Consider the following 24,000-nt stretch of genomic DNA (forward strand, 5'->3'; position numbering starts at 1 on the left):
AACAGAATCTTGCTCTGTCACCTAGGCTGGACTGCAGTAGCACAATTTCAACACACTGCAACCTCCGCCTCTCAGGCTCAAGCGATCCTCCCACTTCAGCCTCCCGAGCAGCTGGGACCGCAGATGCACACCATAATGCCTGGCTAATTTTTAAATTTTTTGTAGAGATGGGGTGTCCTTATGTTGCCCAGGCTGGACCCAGGTGCTTTTTAAAACTAACCCTTTGTACATTGTTGGCCGTGATGCTCTCTGCGTACCCAGGAGGATGATGATTGGGCTTGTCATCAACTGGAGGATAAATGACCACACAGACTGAGTTAATGGAAGAACATGACCTTATTGACACATTAGCTTTGATTTCTTACCAAGAGGTAAAGATGCATTTATATACCAAATGGCCATACCTGGGCAATTTCTGTATTTTACCTGACTTGTTATCCAGTGGATGTGTTTGGGGGCCAGAGCTCAGTCTTCCCCTTCTTTTCATGGTTCTCTATGGCCTATTTCTATATTATAGCAGGTCTCTGAGCAGAGAAATTATAGCATTGATGGCTGGTTCAAGAAGATAAGGCTATTGGTAGAAAAGAGATGGGATGTTGAGGGAATATGGAAATCTAGTGCAGCAGTGAGGGCCTGACCTGAATTAGAAAGGCAAAGAGGAAGCCAACGTATGACTTTCAATAAACCTGTAAAGAAACAAAAGAATGGGCAAGTAGAGGTAGACTCTGGGCAGTGCCAACAGAAAAATGCAGCAGCAATAGCTACATTAGCATCATTAAGAATGATAGTGAGGCTGGGCGCAGTGGCTCACTCCTGTAATCCCAGCAGGTGGGCAGATCACCTGAGGTCAGGAGTTCGAGACCAGCCTGGCCAACATGGTGAAAGCCCATCTCTACTAAAAATACAAAGATTATCTGGGCGTGGTGGCAGGCGCCTGTAATCCCAGCTACTCGGAAAGCTGAGGCAGGAGAATCAGTTGAACCCAGAAGGTGGAGGTTGCAGTGAGCCAAGATGGCACCACTGCACTCCAGCCTGGACAACAGAGCAAGACTCTTATCTCAAAAAAAAAAAAATTAAAAATTAAAAAAAGGAATGATAGTGAGCCCCTGAAGGCTTGGTGGGTACCTGTGAGCCCAATAAATGAGCCACCCATATCGGCTTAGCTCATTAATCTGTTCTCCAAAATCCAGAATTTGGATTTGTGCATTAGAACCACATATGTGATACCTTTGGATGTCAGGGACATCTCTGCAAATCTGTTCAACAAAATGGTCATGATGTGGTAAAGGAAGAACTGGCAAGCTTGTCCATGATCTCCACCATCTCTACATCACCAGACAAGATCTTGGCAGTGTGGCCCTCTGGCCACACACTTCACATTTGTGAAGCCCTTGCCAACTGACCCATGGAGAATCACGGGGCCTCGGAGAACATGTATGTGGCACTTTTATGGCTGCCATCAAAAGTGAATTCTTATCACTTTTGGCCTAAATCGGCTGTTGCGCCTTAGGCTGTTTAAAAAATATGATGTCAATTGGAAAGCATCCCATTTGGTGCTGTTTCTACTTTTTTTATTTGAAATATCCTGACGCAGTTATTTTCTGGTGAGTAGACCATCTGTCCTAAATATATCCAGCACCAGTTTGCAAAGTCTTTGTCGGGTGCATCCTGCCTAGGAGCTAAATAAATACTTTTTTAAAGAATAAATAAAGACATGAGAGATATTTTGAAGGTACATCAGTGGGATTTGCTGACTGATTGAGTAAGAGAATTTTCATACAGGAAAAGGAGATAGTAGTCATCACGAGCTGAGATTTCTGACTCGTGTGCTTCAATATATATTTTAGATTTGAAATATGGCATTTTTGCAGTAGTAAAGATAAAAGGGAAAAATTCCCAGTGCCTTCAATATTTGGCTCTTGGGTATCCTGTACTCTTTGCCGTGGCACCATCAGGTGTCTCCGGATTCTCAAGCTATCTTCCTGCCTTTGATGTATTTCAGGAATCTTTTATTATTAGCATAGGGACTCTTTTCAGGGCTCTCCTGAGTTGCTGTGGGTCCACCCAATTTCTTGTTTATCCCAGCAGCACCGGCCTTTGAGCTCGCCATCCCCCTGGCCTGGCTTTGGGAGGCCCTGTCAGCCCATACCTCTAACCATGGTAGGGTTGCCTGGGGCTGCCGCTGGCTGTAAATTTGAAGAGCAAGGGCCCAGACTGACCCTCTTCCCCAAGCCTTCTGCAAATCTTACATTCTAGTCTGGTAGCTAAAACTCCTTTATCATCAGCTAAGGAGTGCTATTCAGGAGGGCTGCCTAATTAATATATTACCCATAATCGTAACAGCAACTCTTTTTGAGTACTTTCTTTGCATCCATTTAATTATATCATTTTTCATCTTTACATCAGCGTGGCAAACTAGGTGTTGCTATCCCCCACTTTTGCAGATCAAGAAACTGAGTCTCAAGAGGTAATGAAACTGTTCAAATCTTGCATTTGAAATGTGACAAAGTTGTGCTCCCAGCCAGGGCTGTCCGCCTCCGGTACAGCGGTCTTTATACTTTTGTCTGCTGCTTTTAGCCAGCAGGTGTTAGGTTAACTGGTTAATAATGCATTACCACTTTCAGTCATGAGGTGCAGTGGAAAGATCTCTGGGGGGAGTCATAGGGTAGATTCTATTCTTTCTGTCTAAGGCATGTGACCCATGCAAGCCTCAGTTACTTCATCTATAAAATGGGAATTCATACCTTAAAGGAATGTAAAGAAAGTGTAATGAGGAAATATACATGGAAAAAATTTTTTAACTCTTAAAGAGTGATGTAAAAGATCCGCTAGTAACATTAAAAGGAATTTTAGAGCTGGGAAATAGCTGAGCTGGGACTCAAACTTGGTCTTTATACTCAGCATTGGGTTCTTCTGACTGCATCAGGCTGGGCCAAGATGAGCATTGCCATGGGGCCATCCATGTTCTTGGCAGACTAGGCGAAAATTTTGTTTGCTTGACAACACCAGTTAACTAGATATTTGTCTGGGGTTGGGAAGAAATAACAGCTGTTGGTCTTATTCACACTTTCCTCAATCTGTTAAAGAATAAATTTGTCTTATTTACCCAGTGGTTTCAGCATGGCTGTTTGTTTTTGTCTCTTATACCATTAGCCATGGCATGTATTTGAGAATTAGTTTTTTAGTGAAATTCTAAAGTTGGACAGAGGACCCCTCTCTCCATAGCCCTGGAACCTCCCAGATGTGCTTCACCTCCGACTTGTTTCTGTTCCAGATCTAGTAGCGCTGCCAGGAAGGGGAGTCTGTGAATTGAGTCATTGGAGAAGGTTGTCCAGGACCTTCTTTGATGTGGTTTCTCATTCTCGCAGAATTATTTTGTCTTGTGATCACAGTGATGTAGGCTATTTATTATTTGTTAGTTACAACTCTGTGTGAAATAAATGTTGTTGGCAGAAGGCTTGCTTAAATGGGTGTGTATCAGTAAAGACTCAGGAGTAGCTAAAAGTTTGCTAATACTATAAACTATGCTATTCATGGGGTTACTTTGGGAAATCTTGTGGATTTTGATTAACTAGTCAACCCATATGAGAATCTTCAAGGTTTACCTTGCTCTGGGCAGTAGAGCTCTGGCCCCCGATACAGCCTCTCTCACCTCCTTTTCTAGCTCTGCCACTCACTAGCTGAGCGTCCTTTAGCAAGTTGCCTACCTTTTCTCACTTCAAATAATGGAGATAATAAAAGCACCTACCTCACAGGGCTCTTATGCAGACCAAGTGATTGATACATGTGAAGCACATATAACAAGTCTCTGACATGCATGATACACACAATGAACATATCCTACCTACAATTATCATAGCCACAATATTTCAGTGTGTTCCTTTCGAGCCTCCTTTGGAATTGATGTTATTTCTCATCGTCTGGACTATATTTAAATAGATGAACAACTGTGTTCATCTTTTATAACTCTAGAATTACAAAAATTGGTTTTTAAAAAAACTATCCCTTTATTTTTTGTCCTTGGGTTATACCTTTTGAAATAAGAGTTGTGTTCAATACTATATATCTCTATATTTGAAAAAATAAAAAATAAAGCAGGGTCTAATTAAATAAGCCCAGTGGGAATTTCCATTGTCTTGTTTATCTCCCCAACACATTGACACAGTTGATCCTGACTCTGTTGGCCCCCATGAAGCCACATGCATCTTCTTGCTTCTCTGTGGGCCTCTCTGACTTTTCTATCTTGTTCTCTGTGTTTGCCATGTTTTTTGCCCTTTACAGCTCTAAAGAGTTCAGGCATTAAATTTTGTAGGATGACCTCAGGCTGAGTCTGCCCATTTCCTCGTGACCAGGCTGAGGTCATGCGTTCTAGGCTGGACTACCATAGAAACAATGCAGTGCTCTTGACCAGGCTCAGGTCATGCGTTCCAGGTTGGACTACTATAGAAACAATGCAGTGCTCTTGATCACCTGGTTCCATAGGCATCTGATAGGTTTCTTCACATTAAATTCACTGTATTTTCTTTTAGGATGTGTGTTTTGTGGGGATATATTCTGAGATTATGACAACATCCTGCTCCACATCAAACCTCCACCTACCAGCCTTAACATCCATTAATGACTCCTGGTCACCTGTATGATGGCTGCCAAATGGTGACGATCTATTTCCATCATTCCTTCTACATTTATTAGTTGGTATTCCACTATGAGGAAGATCTTTCCCTTCTCTCCTATTTATTGATTGACTCATTTACTTTCTTATGGCAGTATGGATTTATGGCTTCCAATTTTATTCAAAGGATCATAATCCATTATTATCATTACTTATTTTGATTTGGTCAGTGGGAACCCCTTCCAGCTGGCTCTTCTATGCTTGACATGTCGACACCAGTCACTATACATTTCCTTACCTTTTGGCACAGTTATATGTTTCACGCCCAGCTTGAATTTTCCCTTTTATTGAAGAATGGTATTCAGAGACCAGTATCTGGTGCTTTGTGTGTTTAGTGACACCGGTGTGCCATTGCTTTAAGGCCCTCTTAGTGAACAATGCTAAGAGATATGTTTACTTATCGATTCTACGTTGATGGGTATTTGCATTATTTTCACTATAGCGATTTTATTTTCATTGTATTTATTTTTAAGGTTTTAATTTTGGGCAAGTGATTCTGGTTTTGTATTTACAGAAGTCAGATAGTGGTTCACTTTTACATTAATAGATTGTGTCAATTTTGAAAAACTAAATAATGTATCAGTTGTTCTATATAGGTAAAGGCAAATTCATCAGTATGCTGCCTTGAGAAAATGGAAGTCTAGAGTCTGTATAAAATGTAGCACGAAATGGCACAGGCCAGAACCCTTGGTGCATCCCCAAACCTGAACCCAAGGTCACTGTCTTGGATCTCTGCACTGCCTTCCAGCTCCACTCCCAGCTTCCCACCTCACAGTCAAGCCCTATCATTTATTTATTTGTTTAAATTTTTTTTCTTTCTTTTTTTTTTTTTTTTTTTTTTGAGACGGAGTCTCACTGTGTCTCCCAGGCTGGAGTGCAGTGGCGTGATCTCGGCTCACTGCAAGCTCCGCCTCCCGGGTTCACGCCATTCTCCCGCCTCAGCCTCCCAAGTAGCTGAGACTACAGGCGCCCGCCACCACGCCCGGCTAGTTTTTTGTATTTTTAGTAGAGACGGGGTTTCACCATGTTAGCCAGGATAGTCTCGATCTCCTGACCTCGTGATCCACCCGCCTCGGCCTCCCATAGTGCTGGGATTACAGGCTTGAGCCACCGCGTCCGGCCTCTTTTTTTTTTTTTTTTAAGAGACAGAATCTCACTCTGTTACCCAGACTGGAGTGCAGTAGCTCAACAATAGCTCACTGCAGTCTCAACCTCCCAGACTCAAATGATCCTCCCACCTCAGCCTCCCAAGTAACTAAAAACAGAGGAGCACACTACCACACCCACCTAATTATTTTTAATTGTTTTTATTTAAACATTTTTATTTTTATTTATTTTATTTATTTTTGAGATGGAGTCTTATTCTGTCACCCAGGCTGGAGTGCAGTGGTGCAGTCTCAGCTCACTGCAACCTCTGCCCCCCAGGTTCAAGTGATTCTTCTGCCTCAGACCTCTTGAGCAGCTGGGGCTATAGGCGCGTGCCACCACGCCTGGCCAATTTTTTTGTATTTTTAGTAGAGACAGGGTTTCACCATGTCGGCCAGGCTGCTCTTGAACTCCTGACCTCAGGTGATCCACTCGCCTTGGCTTCCCAAAGTCCTGGGCGTGAGCCACTGCACTCAACCAATTGTTTTTATTTTTATTTGTTTTATTATTATTATTGTTTCTTTTGTGTTTTTTGGTTTTGTTTTTGTTCTTTTTAAGAAACAAGATCTTGCTGTTTGCTAAGGCTGGTTCTCCAACTCTCTTGGCCCCCCAGATTATTGAGATTACAGGTGTGAGCCACTGTCTCCTCAAGTCCTGTTTACCCATGATTCCCTTCACATGTACCCCACAGAATTTTTGCCTCTTATGTATGGCTCAGGCTTCATCCCAGCCCCTAATATGTGTACACACAAGTACACATACACACACAACCCACCTGGCTAATTTGATTGTCCTTGTTGAGATATAACTAGTTGTGACTTTGTTTAGGAATCTTCTCATCAAGGATAGTTGCCACCCACAAATCCCTAAAACCATACCCCCATCGCCACTGTGTTATTAATAGCCTTTGTATACTTGACTGCCCTGTGGGACAGTGAGTGACTTCTTCTCTGACAGGAGCCACATCTCATTCTAGCCTTCGGCTTAACACACTGGGGCAGGGGGGTGTTAGACAATGCTTGTTGGGTGAACAAAAGTAGGCATCATTTTTGTTTTAAGTGTCTGTCCTTTTTAAACCACAAACAAAAAGTTGGAAAAGTGACATTTCAATTACATTGATTCAGCCAGTTACAAGGGAACACCAGTTCCTGTGGTACAGAAACAACCAGGAGAGAGATTTTGAGATCAGAAATGGGTGATGGGAGTGCATTGGTGAGTCTTCCAACAGTGATAACAGCTGATCCTACTTATTTTATGGACTATCTCAAAAAATAAAAATAAAAAAGAACAACCGGGTGTGGTGGCTCACGCCTGTAATCCCAGCGCTTTGGGAGGCTGAGGCGGGCTGATCACGAAGTCAGGAGATCGAGACCATCCTGGCTAAGAAGGTTACACCCCGTCTCTACTAAAAATACAAAAAGTTAGCCGGGCATGGTAGTGGGTGCCTGTAGTCCCAGCTACTTGGGAGGCTGAGGCAGGAGAATGGCGTGAACCTGGGAGGTGGAGCTTGCAATGAGCTGAGATTGTGCCACTGCACTCCAGCCTGGGCGACAGAGCAAGACTCCGTCTCAAAAATAAATAAATAAATAAAAAGAAAAAAAGAAAAAGGAACTGAAATATTTTTACATTTGCTGAATAAGTTGAAGTGAATAGAAAATATTATTGACTTTTAAGTGAGGAATAACGTTTCTCAGAAAAATAATTATGGTCCTCGGATTATACCATTGTAAATGGCTTTTTTTCCGCAGAACATTCTTTCCATTTCATTGATATTTTACCGTATGTTTCCATTTCTATAGTTAGTACACAGACCCACAGACACACACAGACACACACTCTACAATACTTCCTATTTGAATTAATATTTCCTATAAAGTCTGTTATGATTTTGATTTAAAATTGCTTGGCTTATTCCCAGCTGGCTATACAAGAACTAGGGAGTTTGTTAGAAATTCCTATTCCTAGACCCTGTCCCTGGAGACTGGGATCCAGCAGGTCAGAAGACGGGCCCAGACATGGGCAATTAAAAAGTACTCTGACGATTCTGATAGACTGCCAGATGTGGGAACTACTGGCATATTTTCCTAATTTCTAGAGTATTTGTGTGTGTGTGCATGTCCATTTTAAAAGTCAATTAAATTAGGAAGAGCTGCCTGGAAGCATAAACAAAGCAAGTTGCCCTACAACAACTGCTATGAGATATAAAGTAAATAATTTGGGATATATTATTTTGTCTGATATCTTCACTTTCTTTTAACTTGGGTTTTAGTCCCCAAGAAGAAGCAGTATTTTCTCATCCCAAATAGGCCAGTATAATTATGGTTGTATATACTGTAAGTTTCAAGTCATTCTGTAACATTCCATTATTGTACCATATTTTGACCAAATCAGCAGCTTCTGATCAATAAAAATTCTTCTTAAGTGTCTGTAAATTGAAACCAAGTAACGAAAATTCCGATCAATGTTTAGTGAGAACTAATTATTTTAAGTCTTCTGGAAAATATCACAGTTACTGAGAATGCAGATACCCTATTTTTGGAAATGGTATACTTATTTTAATGTATGAAAAGAGCTACTTTCCATTATTATTACTTTCTTTTGTTTCCAACAAAAGAGACAAAATATTTCATGTCTGAATACAGTATTAACCAAAGACACAGTGGGGGGATTATTAGGATTACTTTACTTTTATTTTATAATTCTTTTTTAAATTTAATAAATTCTACTTTATATATATTATTTTATATTCTGATTCTAATAGGGTTTGCTCGTGCTCACCCTCTCTCTCTTTTCCAGCTTGTTCTAACGAAGCTTAAATGTGACAGTGTAAACTTAAGGAAAATACACATACTCATGGTGATATATAGGAAGTTGTATAATAATATAATGAAATTGGTCAGTGGTGATTATCATTGTGAGGTGTGATCCCCCCCTTATTCTCTGGAAAAGCTGTTTTAAAAACTCTGAAAGACACAAATCTCAAAAAATCTTTGAAAACAATTTTTTTTTTTTTTTTTTTGGTGAGACAGAGTTTCACTCTTGTTGCCCAGGATGGAGTGCAATGGCGCAATCTTGGCTCACTGCAACCTCTGCCTCCCGGGTTCAAGAAATTCTCCTGCCTTAGCCTCCTGAGTAGCTGGGCTTACAGGCACCTGCCACCACGCCCAGCTAATTTTTGTATTTTTAGTAGAGACGGGGATTCACCATGTTGGCCAGGCTGGTCTTGAACTCCTGACCTCAAGTGATCTGTCCACCTTGGCCTCCCAAAGTGCTGGGATTACAGGCATGAGACACTGCACCCGGCCTAAAAATCTAAAAAAAAAAATTAAGTATTATGAGAAAGCACATCAAAAGAAAAAAGAGCCAGGCGCTGCGGCTCACGCCTGTAATCCCAGCACTTTGGGAGGCCAAGGCAGGTGGATCACCTGGGGTCAGGAGTTTGGGACCAGCCTGGCTAACATGGTGAAACCCTGTGTCTACTAAAAATTAAAAAATTAGCTAGGTGTGGGGTGCACACCCATAATCACAGATACTTGGGAGGCCGGGGCAAGAGAATCATTTGAACCTGGGAGGTGGAGGTGTCAGTGAGCCGAGATTGTGCACTGCACTCCAGCCTGGGCGACAAAGTGAGACTCCATTTCAAAAAAAACACAAAAAACCATTCCTATACCAGCCTCCTAACAAGTCAGGAATATTTCTTTTTCCTTTTGGATTTGTTTTTGTCCATACGTTATTTTCACATAGTTGTAAACTTGTTATAAATATAGTTTATAGGTATTTCACATTACCACTTAACTTTAGCTGCATTATCTTTATGTTGCTACATAGTCTTCCTAAGTATTTCAAATGACTGCAATATTATATTGGGTGGTTGTACCATTGTAATCTTGAACTTTCCAATATTCTTGAATGTTTACGTTGTTTCCAACTTATAAAATGGAGTTTCATTGTTGCCAAAACGTGTAATTCAAATGAGAGAGTGCATGTATTGACCCTGGATCTAGTAAATACATCATCTGAGTATGTCAACCATTTGAAATATAATTTCCCCATGGAGTTGAATTTGCCAGACCTACTTACTGACTGTGAGTAAGCATGTCCTCTGGAAGCAGTGTGACAGCTTGTCCCAGGCTTGCTGGTTTTCTACTTGCTACTGTAGCTTATGAAATTTCAGTTTGGTTTTCTTACTCATGTGACCATGAAGCCGGGAGCATAGCACTAGGATAGTGAGTGAATTGCATAGATGGGTTCAGACTTTTGAAGGTCATGAGCTCTGAACAGAGGATGGTTCCCACCTCCCCATAATTTCTTTAAAACCATATTATTAGTTCAAGGAAATTCAGCGAAGTTCTGAGTTTTGCTATATGGCCAGCTCAATTCTTTGTTCGTTTGTTTTGGTTTGTTTTGAAATGTAAAATTATTTCAAATTTCAGTTTCCTTTTGGGAATGGGAGGGTCGCCTTGCTTGGTTTTTCCCTAAGCAAATGTTTTCTCTTTTATTGGGTAAGTCAGCAATTGATAACAATCGATTTGGGCTGGATATTCACAGAACATTTGCCCTGCACCCTAAAATTTTTTATTGCAAAGAGCAAACAAAAATATTGTCCTATGAACTTGTAACAGCCTGAATTTTTCATACTAACTCCCGTCATCATTTTATATGACATGGGGTGCTTTAACTCTATCCTGGTAACACAAAGGGTACCAACAGAAAGATGAAAAATCTGACTGACTTAAGCATGTTTTGAATTGAGGTCATTATCAATTCAGGGGGATTTTGAAGGAAGAATGGGAATTTTGAAGAGCAGACTATATATTATTAACAAAGGCTCTCCCCGTGCAGGAAGGCTACCCAGCGGAAGGTGGCCTTTGTTACTCAGGATGTGTAATATTGCTTCAAGGTTTAATTTTAGAACTTCTAAAATAAGGAAGCTTGCATCAGTTCAAGGCACATGGTTTGAAACCTCAGAGTGCCCACTTTTTCTTTTCTTTTTTTAAATTACAAAAATAGCATATGCATTACAAAATGTTTGAAAACTAATGAATTAAAACAAGTTTCTCATAGTCTCTGCCTTGACCAAAGCCTTTGTTAACATTTTATGGTAGTTCCAGTCTTTTTTTCTTAGGTACTTTTAAAAAAAAAATTGTAATCATGTTTTATATATAACTTGAATGACTTATTTCACTTACCGTGATTTCATATGCTTGTTTCCTGTGTTTACAGTCTTCATGTCAGTTGTAATTTATGCAGAATTCCACCCTTGTGATACTCCATAATTTTCCTAATCATATCCCCCATTATTGGGCATGTAAAATGCTTAATGGTCAGTGGTGTGCACAGTGGTAATTATCCACACCATGTTAATCCGACTCACATGGGCGTCTTAATCCTGCTGTAACTTGCCTTTCTCTACTGGTGTTGCACTTAAAAAAAAAAAAAAAAAAAAAAAAGGATTCTTTTCTGCCTGTTTTGTCTTTGTCTGTTTTGTGTGATGGAGGGGGACAAGGAAGGGAGCTGGTTGTAATCCACTTCTCAGGTGGGCACTTTGTCTGTTTTTCTTTAGTGGTGAAAGTGGTGCCGGAAAAACAGTGGCTGCCAAATATATCATGAGCTACATCTCCAGAGTGTCTGGAGGAGGCCCCAAAGTCCAGGTGAGTGGGCAGTGGCCCATTATGATACCTTATGCTGTGGGAAATGTAAGAGGCTCCATTTGCTGTTAGAAAAGAATTTTTCTTCCACAGAAAAGACACTGGTTCTTCTATAACTGTGAAACTTGAAATCTGGAATGGAAAGGAATAGCGTGCGCACGTGTGTGTGTGTGTATGTGTGTGTGTGTATGTATATATTTTTTTGAGACAAGAGTCTCGCTCTGTTGCCCAGGCTGGAGTGGTGCAGTGGCGCGATCTCACCTCACCACAACCTCTGCCTCCCGGGTTCAAGCGATTCTCCTGCCTCAGCCTCCTGAGTAGCTGAAATTACAGGCGTGCCCCACCATGCCTAGCTAATTTTTGTATTTTTAGTAGAGATGGGGTTTCACTATGTTGGCCAGTCTGGTTTCGAACTCCTGACCTCATGATCTGCCCGCCTCAGACTCCCAAAGTGCTGGGATTAAGGAATAGCATATTTTAAGGTAGAAGTGCCTAATATATAATGAACTCCTACAAATCAATAAAAAGTTCAGCAACCCAAAAGGAAAATAAACAAAGGACATGAAAGACAACTCATAGAAAAAGAAAGATAAATTACTCACAAAACATGAAAGTATGTTCACCATCATGATAACAAGAAAAATACAAATTAAAACTACATTAGAAAACTATTTTTTGCCTATCAGATTGGCCAAAATCTTACCATGTTTTAAACACTTGATTGATAGGAAGTAGGGACGCAGTTGTTTTCATACATTGCTGGTAGGAGATGAACTAGTACATTTTAATGAAGGACATTTCAGCAAAATCTATTAAACTTATACATATTTGCCATTCAATGCAGCAGTTCTGAAAAGAATTTATTCTTTAGAGATGCTGAAATGTATACACAATAATACATGTATAAAGTTATTTCTGGCGATTTTGGTAACGCAAAAGACTGGAAATAACTTAAGTGTTCATCACTAGGCAACTGGGGAAATAATTTGTGGTTCATTATATAATAGAATATTATACACCAATAAAAATGAGGCTTCATGTACTGATAGACAATGGTCTCTAACATATATGATTAATTACAAAAGGCAAGGTTCAGAACATTGTGTGTAATATATGCTGCCATTTGAGGGATCAAAAGAGAGTGTATATTTCTATATGTTTGTATATGTGTCACATATCCCTCGAAGTATACACAAAAAACTGTCCACAACAGTTGTCTTGAGGGAGGGGAGCTGGGGGATTGGGAGAAGGGCCTACCCTTCCTGTATACCCTTTAGAAACTTGCATGGTTTGAACTATGTGAACCACTTACCAATTCAAGAAACTTATAAAAATTTTAAAGGACATAGACAGAGAAAGGGGAAAAAGAGAAGGAAAAAAGAGAGATTAAAGAGTGTAAAGGAAATGTTAGGAAAGAGAAAAGATCCAGAGAATGAGGACACTCAAGAGGTGAAAATTAAAATCAGCATTGGCAGGAATGAGTAGAGCCTGCTCCCCAGAGCCATGGATGATGGTGATGGAGAGCTGAGGTCCGTAAGGGGCAGCCCAAGCTTGGCACTCATCACCACTGTGCACCACTGGTGACAGAATTCATTCCAAAGATTAGTTTTTAAAATCAGAACTATTTAATGTTATTGCCATGGTCGGCTGTAGACTTTTAAAAGACACACAAAATTCCCTTTATTGTGATTCTTTTTTTTTTTTCTTTTTTGGGACGGGGTCTCACTCTGTCACTCAGGCTGAAGTGCAGTGGCGTGATCTTGGCTCACTGCAGCCTCCTGCTCCTGGGCTTATGCAATCCTTCCACCTCAACCTCCCAAGTAGCTGGGACCACAGGTGTGTACCACCATGCCTGGCTAATTTTTTTTATTTTTGGTAGGGACAGGGTTTCACCACGTTGCCCAGGCTGGTCTCAAACCCCTAAGCTCAAGCGATCCACCCACCTGGGCCTCCCAAAGTGCTGGGATTACAGGCGTAAGCCACCATGTCTGGCTCCTATATATTAATTAAATAGTGTTCTATCATGTACTGGTAGATCAGAAAGCTTAAGGTAGAGCCAAATAGTCCTCCTTTGAGTTTGTGGATCGACTCTTTCTATCTTTTGTTTGCTGGCCAGACGTGCCTATACCATTTAACAATAGCTTCTCTCAGGGAGAGAACCAAAGACTGAATCTTCTCTATCTCTTCCCTTCTTTACTTACAGACTTTAAAACTGAGAATATTTATGTATCCATCCATCCATCCATCCATCCATCCATCCATCCATCCATCCATCCCATCCATCCATATCTGTTCATCAGTGATCAGTGATGTCCAACAGAATTTTGTGGCGTGTAGAGAGCATATCAGGGAAAAGGGAAAGAGCAAACTAAGGCTGCAGAGTGAAGGGTTCTTAAAGTGGCCTCCTTCTCTGAATGAAAGGAAGATGGAGAGCAGCTCTGTCCAGTGGAAAGATGAAGCAAGCCATATGTGTAATTCTAAATTTTCTAGTAGCCATATTAAAAGAAGTAGAAAGAGAAAAAGGAAATTACTTTTAAAAATAGTATTATTTAACCCAATATGTAAAAAAAAGATTCTATTATATAATCAATATAACAAAATTAATGAGATATTTTATTTTTTTGGTACTAAGTCTTTGAAATACAGTGTGTATTCTATAGTTACATCTCAGTTGGGGTAGTTTATGGCTTCCATATTGGACAGTAAGGGCAGCTCTAGAACCTGGGTTCATGTGGTCCAGTCCACTTGCCTTTCTCTATTCCTGTGATTGTACTTGCTTTTCTCTATTCCTGTGATTGCACTTGCCTTTCTCTATTCCTGTGGTTGTACTTGCTTTTCTCTATTCCTGTGATTGCACTTGTTTTTCTCTATTCCTGTGATTGTACTTGCTTTTCTCTATTCCTGTGATTGTACTTGCTTTTCTCTATTCCTGTGATTGTACTTGCTTTTCTCTATTCCTGTGATTGCACTTGCTTTTTCTCTATTCCTGTGGTTGTACTGGATCCTGAGAGGGTTGACATGGAGACAAGAATCCAGGATGCTGTTTTACAGATGGTCTGCTCTTTTTTTTTTTTTTTTTTTTTTTAGACAAAGTCTTGCTCTGTCGCCAGGCTGGAGTGTAGTGGTGCAATCTCAGCTCACTGCAACCTCTGTCTCCTGGGTTCAAGCGATTCTCCTGCCTCAGCCTCCTGAGTAGCTGGGACTACAGGCATGTGCCACTATGCCCAGCTAATTTTTGTATTTTTAGTAGAGATGGGGTTTCACTATGTTGGCCAGGATGGTCTTGATCTCTTGACCTCATGATTTGCCCGCCTTGGCTTCCCAAAGTGCTGGGATTACAGGCGTGAGCCACCGTGCCCGGCCGATGAGCTGCTCTTTTACCTTGGTTTGCTCTTTCTCTTTTCCCTAATATGCCTGCCGCATGCCACAGAATTCTGTTGGACATCCCTGATTGTTGATGAATACATATAGATGGATGGATGGATGGATGGATATATAAAGATTCTCATTTTTAAAGTCTGTAATTTAAAAAGGGAAAAGATAGAAGAAGATTCTGTCTTTTGTTCTCTTCCTGAGAGAAGCTGAGTGTTGTTAAATGGTATAGGCATGTGTGGCCAGCGAAAAAAAAAGATAGAGTTAATGAAGATCCACAAACTCAAAATTGATTGTACAAAGAAAAGCAGAGTTTTATAAATCCACGAGTTTTTAAAAGAGAGTTGAAAGTGTGTTTCTAGGCTTTGAAACTGACCCATGAAAGGACCACCCCCAGAATTGCCGTTAGTGCCATTGCTAAGGATGATTCCCCAGTCACAGTGAAAGCCCAGTTCTCATTTCTCATGGCAGTTTCTCTCCTGAAGGTTCAGGAGGGTGCCAGAAGAACACTTTGGCTGTTACATAGTCAGTCAGTAGTTAGTGCATTAATTTACTCCTCTTTGCTACACCCCTGCGACCTGGTAGCCAGACTGCAGGCAGTTAATGTTGATTTTCCTCTTCCTGTTTTCCTATGAGGACAATGATACAGAGCCCTTGGCTTGGAATTAGTCAGTAGCTAAAGAGCACAAGCCAGAAGACTTGTTATTTCTGGAACATGTTTAACCATAGCATGTGAATAATTAGAAGTACAAGGAATGACTCACTTGTTGAAAGACTTCTCCAACATCAAATTCTATCTCTTGAGCTGTCTCGTGTCTATGGTGTGTTTTGCACACTTTTGCACAGAACTGGGATGTTTGAAAAACAAATCCTTCCCCCCTAGTAGGCCAGGACTTGTTCCACACAATCCACTGTTGACCCTTGCTGCCCAAAGTGTGTATCAATGCTGGCAAAACCAGCAACACCAGGGAGCTGGCTACAAATGCAGATTCTTGGGCCCTACCCCAACCTTACTAAGTCCACATCTGCAGTTTGACAAGATCCCCAGGTGATTCATGAATATTAAAGTTTGAGAAACACCAGGCTGTATTTCCATGACCTTGTTTGCGGGGGGGAAGTGGGTTAATTTTCCTTAAGATGACTTGCAGTGAAGCAGGTGGAGGTGGGATGAGATGGGTGGGTAGACTAGTTGGGAAGGGGTAGTGAGAAGAAAGACCCTGGCCAGAACAGCAAGGAGGCACCCCTTCATGTACCACTTCACTTTTTTTCCTGCTGTGATACCTGGCACTCCCACAAGTGCAAGGTGAAGCTGCAGCAATCAATTTGGAAACCCAAGCTGAGAACGTTTGTGTGAATAGTTCCTGATTCACAGTGGCACCCTGGCTCCTGGGGATCCTGTATCAAGCCATGAGAACTGGAAGACCCAAATACACAAACAGGTTGAGGTCTGTCATGGTGAAAGAATAAATCCTTCAGAAACCCCGCCAGTGACACATGGATGTGGGGCCCCTCGCCTTAATGCATTCAGAAACCAGCTCCTTAGAGAAAGTTTGGCATACTGTGCGGTAGGTGTTCACACCTTCCTAATCTCCAGTCTGTTTGCTGGGACAGCACGTGAAGGACATTATCCTACAGTCCAACCCACTGCTGGAGGCCTTCGGGAACGCCAAGACCGTCCGGAACAACAACTCCAGCCGATTTGTAAGTCTCTTCCCTGTTTCAGACAGTGTCACTTGATTGATAATGCTGATGTTTCTGACTGAAATCCAGTATCCCACGGGAAATGGGAGCTTTTCACATGCCATCAGGAGGCCACCTCTTCAATCTTTCCTTCATTTTCTATAGCAGCATGCCACCAAGCTGCAGTTTATCCTTTTTTGTGCCCCGGGGATACAAACAAGATAATTTTGAAAATCATTTTCCACATCAGTTGCCTTACTAAGGAAAATAAATGATGAAAGTGGCAGCTTTGGCCTTGGAGGAGTTGTCTTTATGCCCTGGAGGAAAGACTTGCTTTCCTAGACCAAGAAATAACTAGAGTAGATGGGTATCCCAGGTATCAACCACTGGCAGTGGTTTTGCTTCTTAGAACTTGGTCCATAGACTGTGAAGGGTGCAGAGAGTTGGACTGATCTGGCACCTTGGAGACAAACTTCCTCCTCTCCGTCCCTCAGAGCGAGCTGCCTGCCCACCCCAGCCCTCTGGCTTTGTGCATCTGTCTTATGCCCTACTCATATAACCTAACGACATCCCAAAGTGACTGGACCTGGCCTCACAGGTTGCCTCTTAACTGGTTTACCTAACTGGTAATGAAAATATCAACCAAATGCATTGTTGTGAAGGCTTCTTTAGTCATGTTTCTGTCTGAGTGTCTCCCGAGGAGGTAAATAGGAAAGCTGGCAAGGCTGAATATGAGTATGTTCCCCTTAACAAAAGCCACATTTACAGAGAAACAAATGTTTACCCAGTAACCTTGATTTATATAGATTTTGCATCTTATTTCAACCATAGATCATGTCTGGCACTAAAGCATTCACGGAGCCATCTGTGAGGCTGATTCTGGAACATTTTAAAATAAATAAGTGGGAATTTTGGAGAAAAACAATTTTCTTTTCCACTGTCTATTTTGGAAAGAAGCTTCTATTTCCAAGAGAGTTTTTACTATGTGCTCATATAATAATTGTCAAGTTCCCTGGTGGGTTCTCTCTGTTAGACTTGCCCTTACTTTCTTTGCTTTCCAATATTATTCAAACTACTCATTTGTTTGTCTGTCATATTTGGGCCCAATGCCTGAGTTGTGTTATCTTGAAGTTTTCCGGATAATAAAAGAGGAAAGAAGAATTAAACAAATTTTCCACTTGAACTTTTTTCTTAATTTTCAATCTAAATCTTGTAAAAATGGACTTGACCAAATTTAACTCTTTATTTGCCTTTTCCCCTGTCTTGGATTCCTTGGAGACCAGAAAAAAATAATTAAATTGATATCTTCATTGATTTTTGCAATATAAATTGTTCATTATATTTGGAGGATACATCAATTTCTGTAAATAACAAAAACACTCAACATTTATTATTTTCCTAATTGCAAATTTTTATACAATCCTGATGGAAAGGTGGGGAGAGACAATTCAGACACACACTGACACACTCACCTACACACACACACACTCTCTCTGTCTCTTTCTCTCTGTCTCCCACTATTCACCATCATGGATGAGAGAAATGTAAATGAAAACCACATATCATTTTCTGTCTCTCACATGGGCAAACATTAAGTTGATTGATAATAATCAAGAAAACATGCTATTGGTTGAGAACTGATACATTCTTCCAGGAGAGTGATGGGGCAGTTGTTATTAAAATTTTAGTCGTTCATTATCTTTGCCCAACAATACTTCTAGAATAAATTAGATAAGTTTCCTGCTTAAATAACTACTTATTTTAAAAGATATTCAGAATATGTTGTTAAATTAAAAAAACAGATTACAGAACAATATTTACAATATGTTCCTTTGTTTTTTAAATGTGCACATGATATGAAATGTAGCTAAGAGATATATAAATCCAAGTTTGACATCTGACAGTGATTATTTAGCAAGAGAATGAAGAAGTGGCATCAGGGTAGAATTATGAGTAATTTCACTTTTAAAAGTGCACAGGTATTATGAAGCATAAGAATGTATATATTTAACACTTATAAATCTTTTCAAGTTACAGAATGTATTATGAAATATTTCAAACACGATTTAAAAATAATACAATGAACATCTATGTATCCGGCACCCAACATAGGAAATAAATCATTACCAAGGGTTGAGTTGAAACTTCTTTTCGTTTCATTATCAAAATGCAAATGCAACATTCTATTCCCTTTATACAATTTCCTGCCTTCCCCCCAAGGCTGCTATACAGCAGTCCTATAAATATGTTAACCTTTTGTTAGAAAGGTTAACTTTTATGTGATAATTATGAGCCATGCATATGCATTTTATTTTATTACAGCAGTGGTTCTCAACCTTGACCACACATAAAAATCAGCTGGGGACTTTTTGAAAACCACACAGCTCTGGGCCCTCGTCCTAGAGAGTCTGATGTGCGTGGCCAGGGCTGACAGCATGTTGGAAAGGCTCCCCAGGTGTTTCTAAGGGGCAGCCAAGGTTGAGCTCCGCTGCTAGGAGGACTTGGGAGCTTGCCTGTCCAACACCTGCCTTTCCTGGGTCAGATGTTCTGTTTGGTTTCATTTTCCCTCAACTGATGAGGAATGGGGGACAGGCACTGAATTATTCCCTCTATCACATGCCAAAAGGAAAGCGTGGTGAAGGCGGCCACCAAAGGAAGCACGGGAGCTCCTGTTCAGCAAGCTTTGCTCAGGTGCCACTGACGTTCCGCAGAGCCATGGCTGCTGGTTCTCTGCCTGGTGCTGCTGGGTGTTTTTGTTTTTTGCCGCGAGGAAGAAGGTCATCAGATTAAGACACATAGACAGTTAGAAGCTGGCCTTCTTTGGTGGTGTCTCTTGACACCTAGAATAATTAAGAACAGGAACACAGCATGTACTCACACATTTGCAGTGTGCACAGTACTTTTCTTGCCCTTAATGAGTTTACAGCTCCAGTCACAGACATAAAATCCAGCTGAATTCATCCCTGAAATGGGTGGATTTAGTGAGCATACACATTTTTATGTTACATGTGAATGTGGTGAGGCTGGGCATCTTCTCTAGTCTGGCCATAGACCACATGGCTCCCTCTTTTCCTTTATTTGTATTTACTCTTCTGGCCTCTGAGGGTGCTTAAGTTTCTGAGGACAGGAGAGAAATTAAGTTCTAGTGAGAAAAAAAGAACAATTTAAATATATATATTATATATAATAATTATTATAACAATTATATATGATATATAATTGTTATAATAATTATATAATTTTTATTCATTTTATTTTGTTTTTTTGTACAGAGTCTTGCTTTGTGGCTCAGGCTGGAGTTCAGTGGCATAATCTCGGCTCACTGCATCCTCCACCTCCCGGGTTCAAGCGATTCTCCTGCCTCACTGGTACTGCAGGCACCTGCCACCATGCCCAGCTAATTTTTTGTATTTTTAGCAGAGATGGGGTTTCACCATGTTGGCCAGGTGGGTTTCGAACTCCTGACCTCCAGTGATCCACCTGCCTCGGCCTCCCAAAGTGCTGGGATTACAGGCGTGAACCACCACGCCTGGCTATATATAATTAAAATAACAACCCAGATACCTTTTCAACTGCAGTCTAGGCTTTTATTCTCCTTTGTTCCCTATTAGCAGTCATAAAGTGTTTTCATTTCGGATAAACATTTTAGATGTTCCATAGGTAAGAGGGATTGAGTGTTTTTGCTCAAAGCCATGAGGTGAAGTCTGACAGCAAGAGTGCTCTTCCTCTGAAAGGGTGCCGTGCCATTTTTCTGCCTCATTTTTTACACCTTCCGGTTGAGCAGGCGGGCACCTACGGGGGGGAAAGGAGCAAGGAATAGAGCATATCCTTATTTAGTCATGCTGGAATGATAGGTGCTCGCTCATAACACAATCCTGTGGCTGGACAAAAGCACGGGTTATTGTCTGATTGAAAACTGTAAGGAAGTCTAGACTCAAATTAGGTGTAATTCAGAATGTGTCTTTTATTAATGAATTTCCTTGAAATCTATACTGTATTCAAAGCCTGTTTGGGACATCATGTTTTGTTCACCAACCACTGAAGGAAATCCCTAACTTTCTTGCAGGGAAAATACTTTGAAATCCAGTTCAGTCCAGGTGGGGAACCAGATGGTGGAAAGATCTCCAACTTCCTTCTGGAAAAATCTAGGGTGGTGATGAGGAACCCAGGAGAGCGGAGTTTTCACATATTTTACCAGGTTTTCCTTTCTACTTTTTTCCTGCCCACTTCCTGTCCCTTCTCTACATTAAAATATTTCTCAGACTTCAGGCATAGAGTGTAGTCTGGCAAGCCAGGGAGGACTGATTATGGTACCATGTGCAAGTCAATGTGCAGAATTGTGAGAATGCCCCTGCCCTCAAGGAGAATGAGTTCTAATTGGAGTGATAAGACAACAATTCCCCCAAAGCTAAATCATCAAGGAAGTATTGACGTAACTTCAAAACAAAATGAGGAGTGTTGGAGTCTTTGCCAAAGGAATTCATGTGGGCAGGTTTGGCCGGATAGTAGGAGAGGTATGAAGGAGGTAGAACCCGGATGGAGAGTGGAGGGGATTGATCAGGAAAGACAGGTGTCCTGCGCTAAAGCAGTGGAGGTGGGAGAGGGAAAGTCAGTCAGGGAGCCCGGCCTCAGCCTGTGTGCAGGGCAGGCATCTCCAGCACGTGAGCTGTGGGAGGGAAGATTTGAGATAGGTTTGGGATCTTCAATGCCAAGTTGAAAAGTTTCCACCTAGACCCTCAGAAGTCGTGGAGAGTTTGGGGCCAGAGCAGTGTGCAGGGTGCTTTTCGGTTATGTTACAGGCCTCAGCAGTCATCTGAGTCGGCTACTTTTATTTTATTTATTTTTTTATTCGTGACAGGGTCTTGCTCTGTCGCCCAGGCTAGAGTGCAGTGGCACAATCTTGGCTCACTGCAACCTCTGCATCCTGGGCTCAAATGATCTTCCTGCCTCAGCCTCCCAAGTAGCTGGGCCTGTAGGCACATGGCACCATACCTGGCTGATTTTTGCATTTTTCGTAGAGGTGGGGTTTCACCACATTACGCAGGCTGGCCTCTACCTCTCGGACTCAAGTGACCCACCCACCTCAACCTCCCAAACTGCTGGGATTACAGGCATGAGCCACTGTGCCTGGCCCTGATTCAGCTACTTTTGTAAAAGTTTTTAAGTACTTAAAAAATACAATGATGTTAATAACCAAATTTTTTATGTTCTATTTAGTTATTAGTATTTTATATTGAAGATCCACATTGGACTTTCTTCGAAGAAAGGCCTGGTCACTGTTTTTTGTTTTGTTTTGTTTCATGTTTAGTTTGCGGATCCCTGTATTAGAAGGACATTAAACTGTGTAATAGCTCACATTCAGTCTTTTCAGTTACATACATATCTTAGGTGATGCCAAATAATTCTTTTAGTTGATATCTGTTGATTGAAGAAGTATAATAAATGTCTAAAACGTCTGTGAATTCAGTCATTTTTAAAATCGTATTAAAGCAACATGTATAGATAAGTGAAAAAATATACATATTTCACAGAAATAATACTGAGTGCTAGATGGAAGTGTATAATGGATGCCAGGACTTCTTTAAATAAATGCAAACCCTAACCCTTCCCCAGGAGTCCTCTGCCCTTAGGTCAGAAACCACCGGAATAGAGGCTGGGATCTGGTGGGCTCAGGGCTTCAAGATTCTGACATGAAAGTAATTCTTGGCGGGGCATGGTGGCTCACGCCTGTAATCCCAGCACTTTGGGAGGCCGAGGCGGGTGGATCACAAGGTCAGGAGATCGAGACCATCCTGGCTAACACGGTGAAAACCCGTCTCTACTAAAAATACAAAAATTTAGCTGGGCATGGTGGCAGGCGCCTGTAGTCCCAGCTACTCAGGAGGCTGAGGCAGGAGAATGGCGTGAACCCGGGAGGAGGAGCTTGCAGTGAGCCAAGATGGCGCCCCTGCACTCCAGCCTGGGCGACTGAGCGAGACTCCGTCTCAAAAAAAAAAAAAAGAGTAGCGTGTTTGTAGCTAGAAGAGAGTTAGAGAAGATTTGAAGATGCAAGTTAGAGGGAATCTACAGTATATGGGTGGGGAGAGGACTGAAAATAGAGGAAAAAAAGGAAGGGGTGGGACCAAAAGATGAACATTCAGGAGACAGGGCAGGAAATGAAGGAAGCCTGATGTCATGGGGTGACCTAGAGCTTCTCAGTAATGGAGATGAGGCCCCCTATGCGGGGAGGGGAGCCAGGACGGCGTTGTGCAACTTGACGAAGGTGGGAAGCATGGATGGGAGCTGTCACTATTTTCCTAAATATTATTAGGTTAGAGCCAGGGTGTGCTGGAGCTGGTTCGCATGGGCGATGCACATCTCTTCCCTCTTCCTTCTGTGACATTTCTTTGGTAGTTGAAATCAGTCAGAGTGGGAATATTTATACCATGAATATTGGCAAACACTACAAATCAATTTTTTTCCTCAACGGTTAAACATTTTCCAGCACACCACTGGTTAAAGCCCAGTAAGAGGGTCTTGCCCAGGCCCAAGGCGGACATCAGAGTTTGAACAAAAAGCCAAGGAGTTGAGCGTGGTGACTCACATCTATAATCCCAGCGCTTTGGGAGGCTGAGGTGGGAGAATTGCTTGAGCCCAGGAATTTGAAACCAACCTGGGCAACAGAGTGAGACTGTCTCTGCAAAAAGTTAAAAAATTAACTGGACATGGTGGTACATGCCTTTAGTCCCAGCTACTTAGGAGGCTAAAGGGGGAGAATTGCTTGAGCCTGGGAGATCAAGGCTGTCATGAGCCAAGATTGTGCCACTACACTCCACCTTGGGTGACAGAGCAAGACCCTGTCTATAAAAAACAAGCCAAGGGACAGTCATTGGTCAGGAGGTTTCAGAATACCAGAGAGCAAGAAGCTGCATGGCAGTTTTTTAACATGCACCCTGCAGTGAGAAGCATGGAAAAGCCAGCTCCACTTGAAAAAGCTGTAGCAAGTTGTGCAGGAGCTAAGTAATGAAAATCTGTTTTGCTTTCCACTCTGCCAAGGGTGGCAGTCGAGTTCCTTTCAGTGGACCAGGGAAAATCCTCAGCTCTTGCAGGTCTTTCCGGAGTTAGGAATCAAAATTTGCAGAGATGACATGGGGCTACTACAGGTACATATTTGGGAGCCAGGACTGCCTATAATTTTAGAAAGCAGAGATAGAAAGTCCTCATCACTGGGTTTGGGAATGGTGGCTGCAGGATGCATGAGGCGACTTCGGGTGCCTTGTGGTCCACATCATGGCTCAACCTGTGTTCTCGTGCTCCAGCTCATCGAGGGCGCCTCTGCAGAGCAGAAGCACGGCCTTGGCATCACCAGCATGGACTATTATTACTACCTGAGCCTCTCGGGCTCATACAAGGTTGATGACATTGACGACAGGCGGGAGTTTCAGGAAACTCTGGTAAGTGCCGGCGCAGGGCCAGGCGGGTTCTGCTCTCCCAGCTGGCCAT

At 41.7% G+C, this 24,000-nt stretch overlaps 1 protein-coding gene across 1 annotated transcript in view; it reads left to right on the plus strand.

The window, feature by feature from the left end:
• LOC105489507 (myosin IE) overlaps positions 1–24,000 on the plus strand; it is a 239,949-nt gene that overhangs the window by 125,872 nt on the left and 90,077 nt on the right. The window contains exons 5-8 of the mRNA XM_011754342.3: positions 11,382–11,469; positions 16,450–16,539; positions 20,585–20,716; positions 23,817–23,951. Of these exons, the coding sequence (XP_011752644.1) occupies positions 11,382–11,469; positions 16,450–16,539; positions 20,585–20,716; positions 23,817–23,951 (445 nt within the window). The remainder of the gene's footprint in view (positions 1–11,381; positions 11,470–16,449; positions 16,540–20,584; positions 20,717–23,816; positions 23,952–24,000) is intronic.

Source organism: Macaca nemestrina, chromosome 7 (assembly GCF_043159975.1).
Source record: "Macaca nemestrina isolate mMacNem1 chromosome 7, mMacNem.hap1, whole genome shotgun sequence".
NCBI classification, from domain to species: domain Eukaryota; kingdom Metazoa; phylum Chordata; class Mammalia; order Primates; family Cercopithecidae; genus Macaca; species Macaca nemestrina.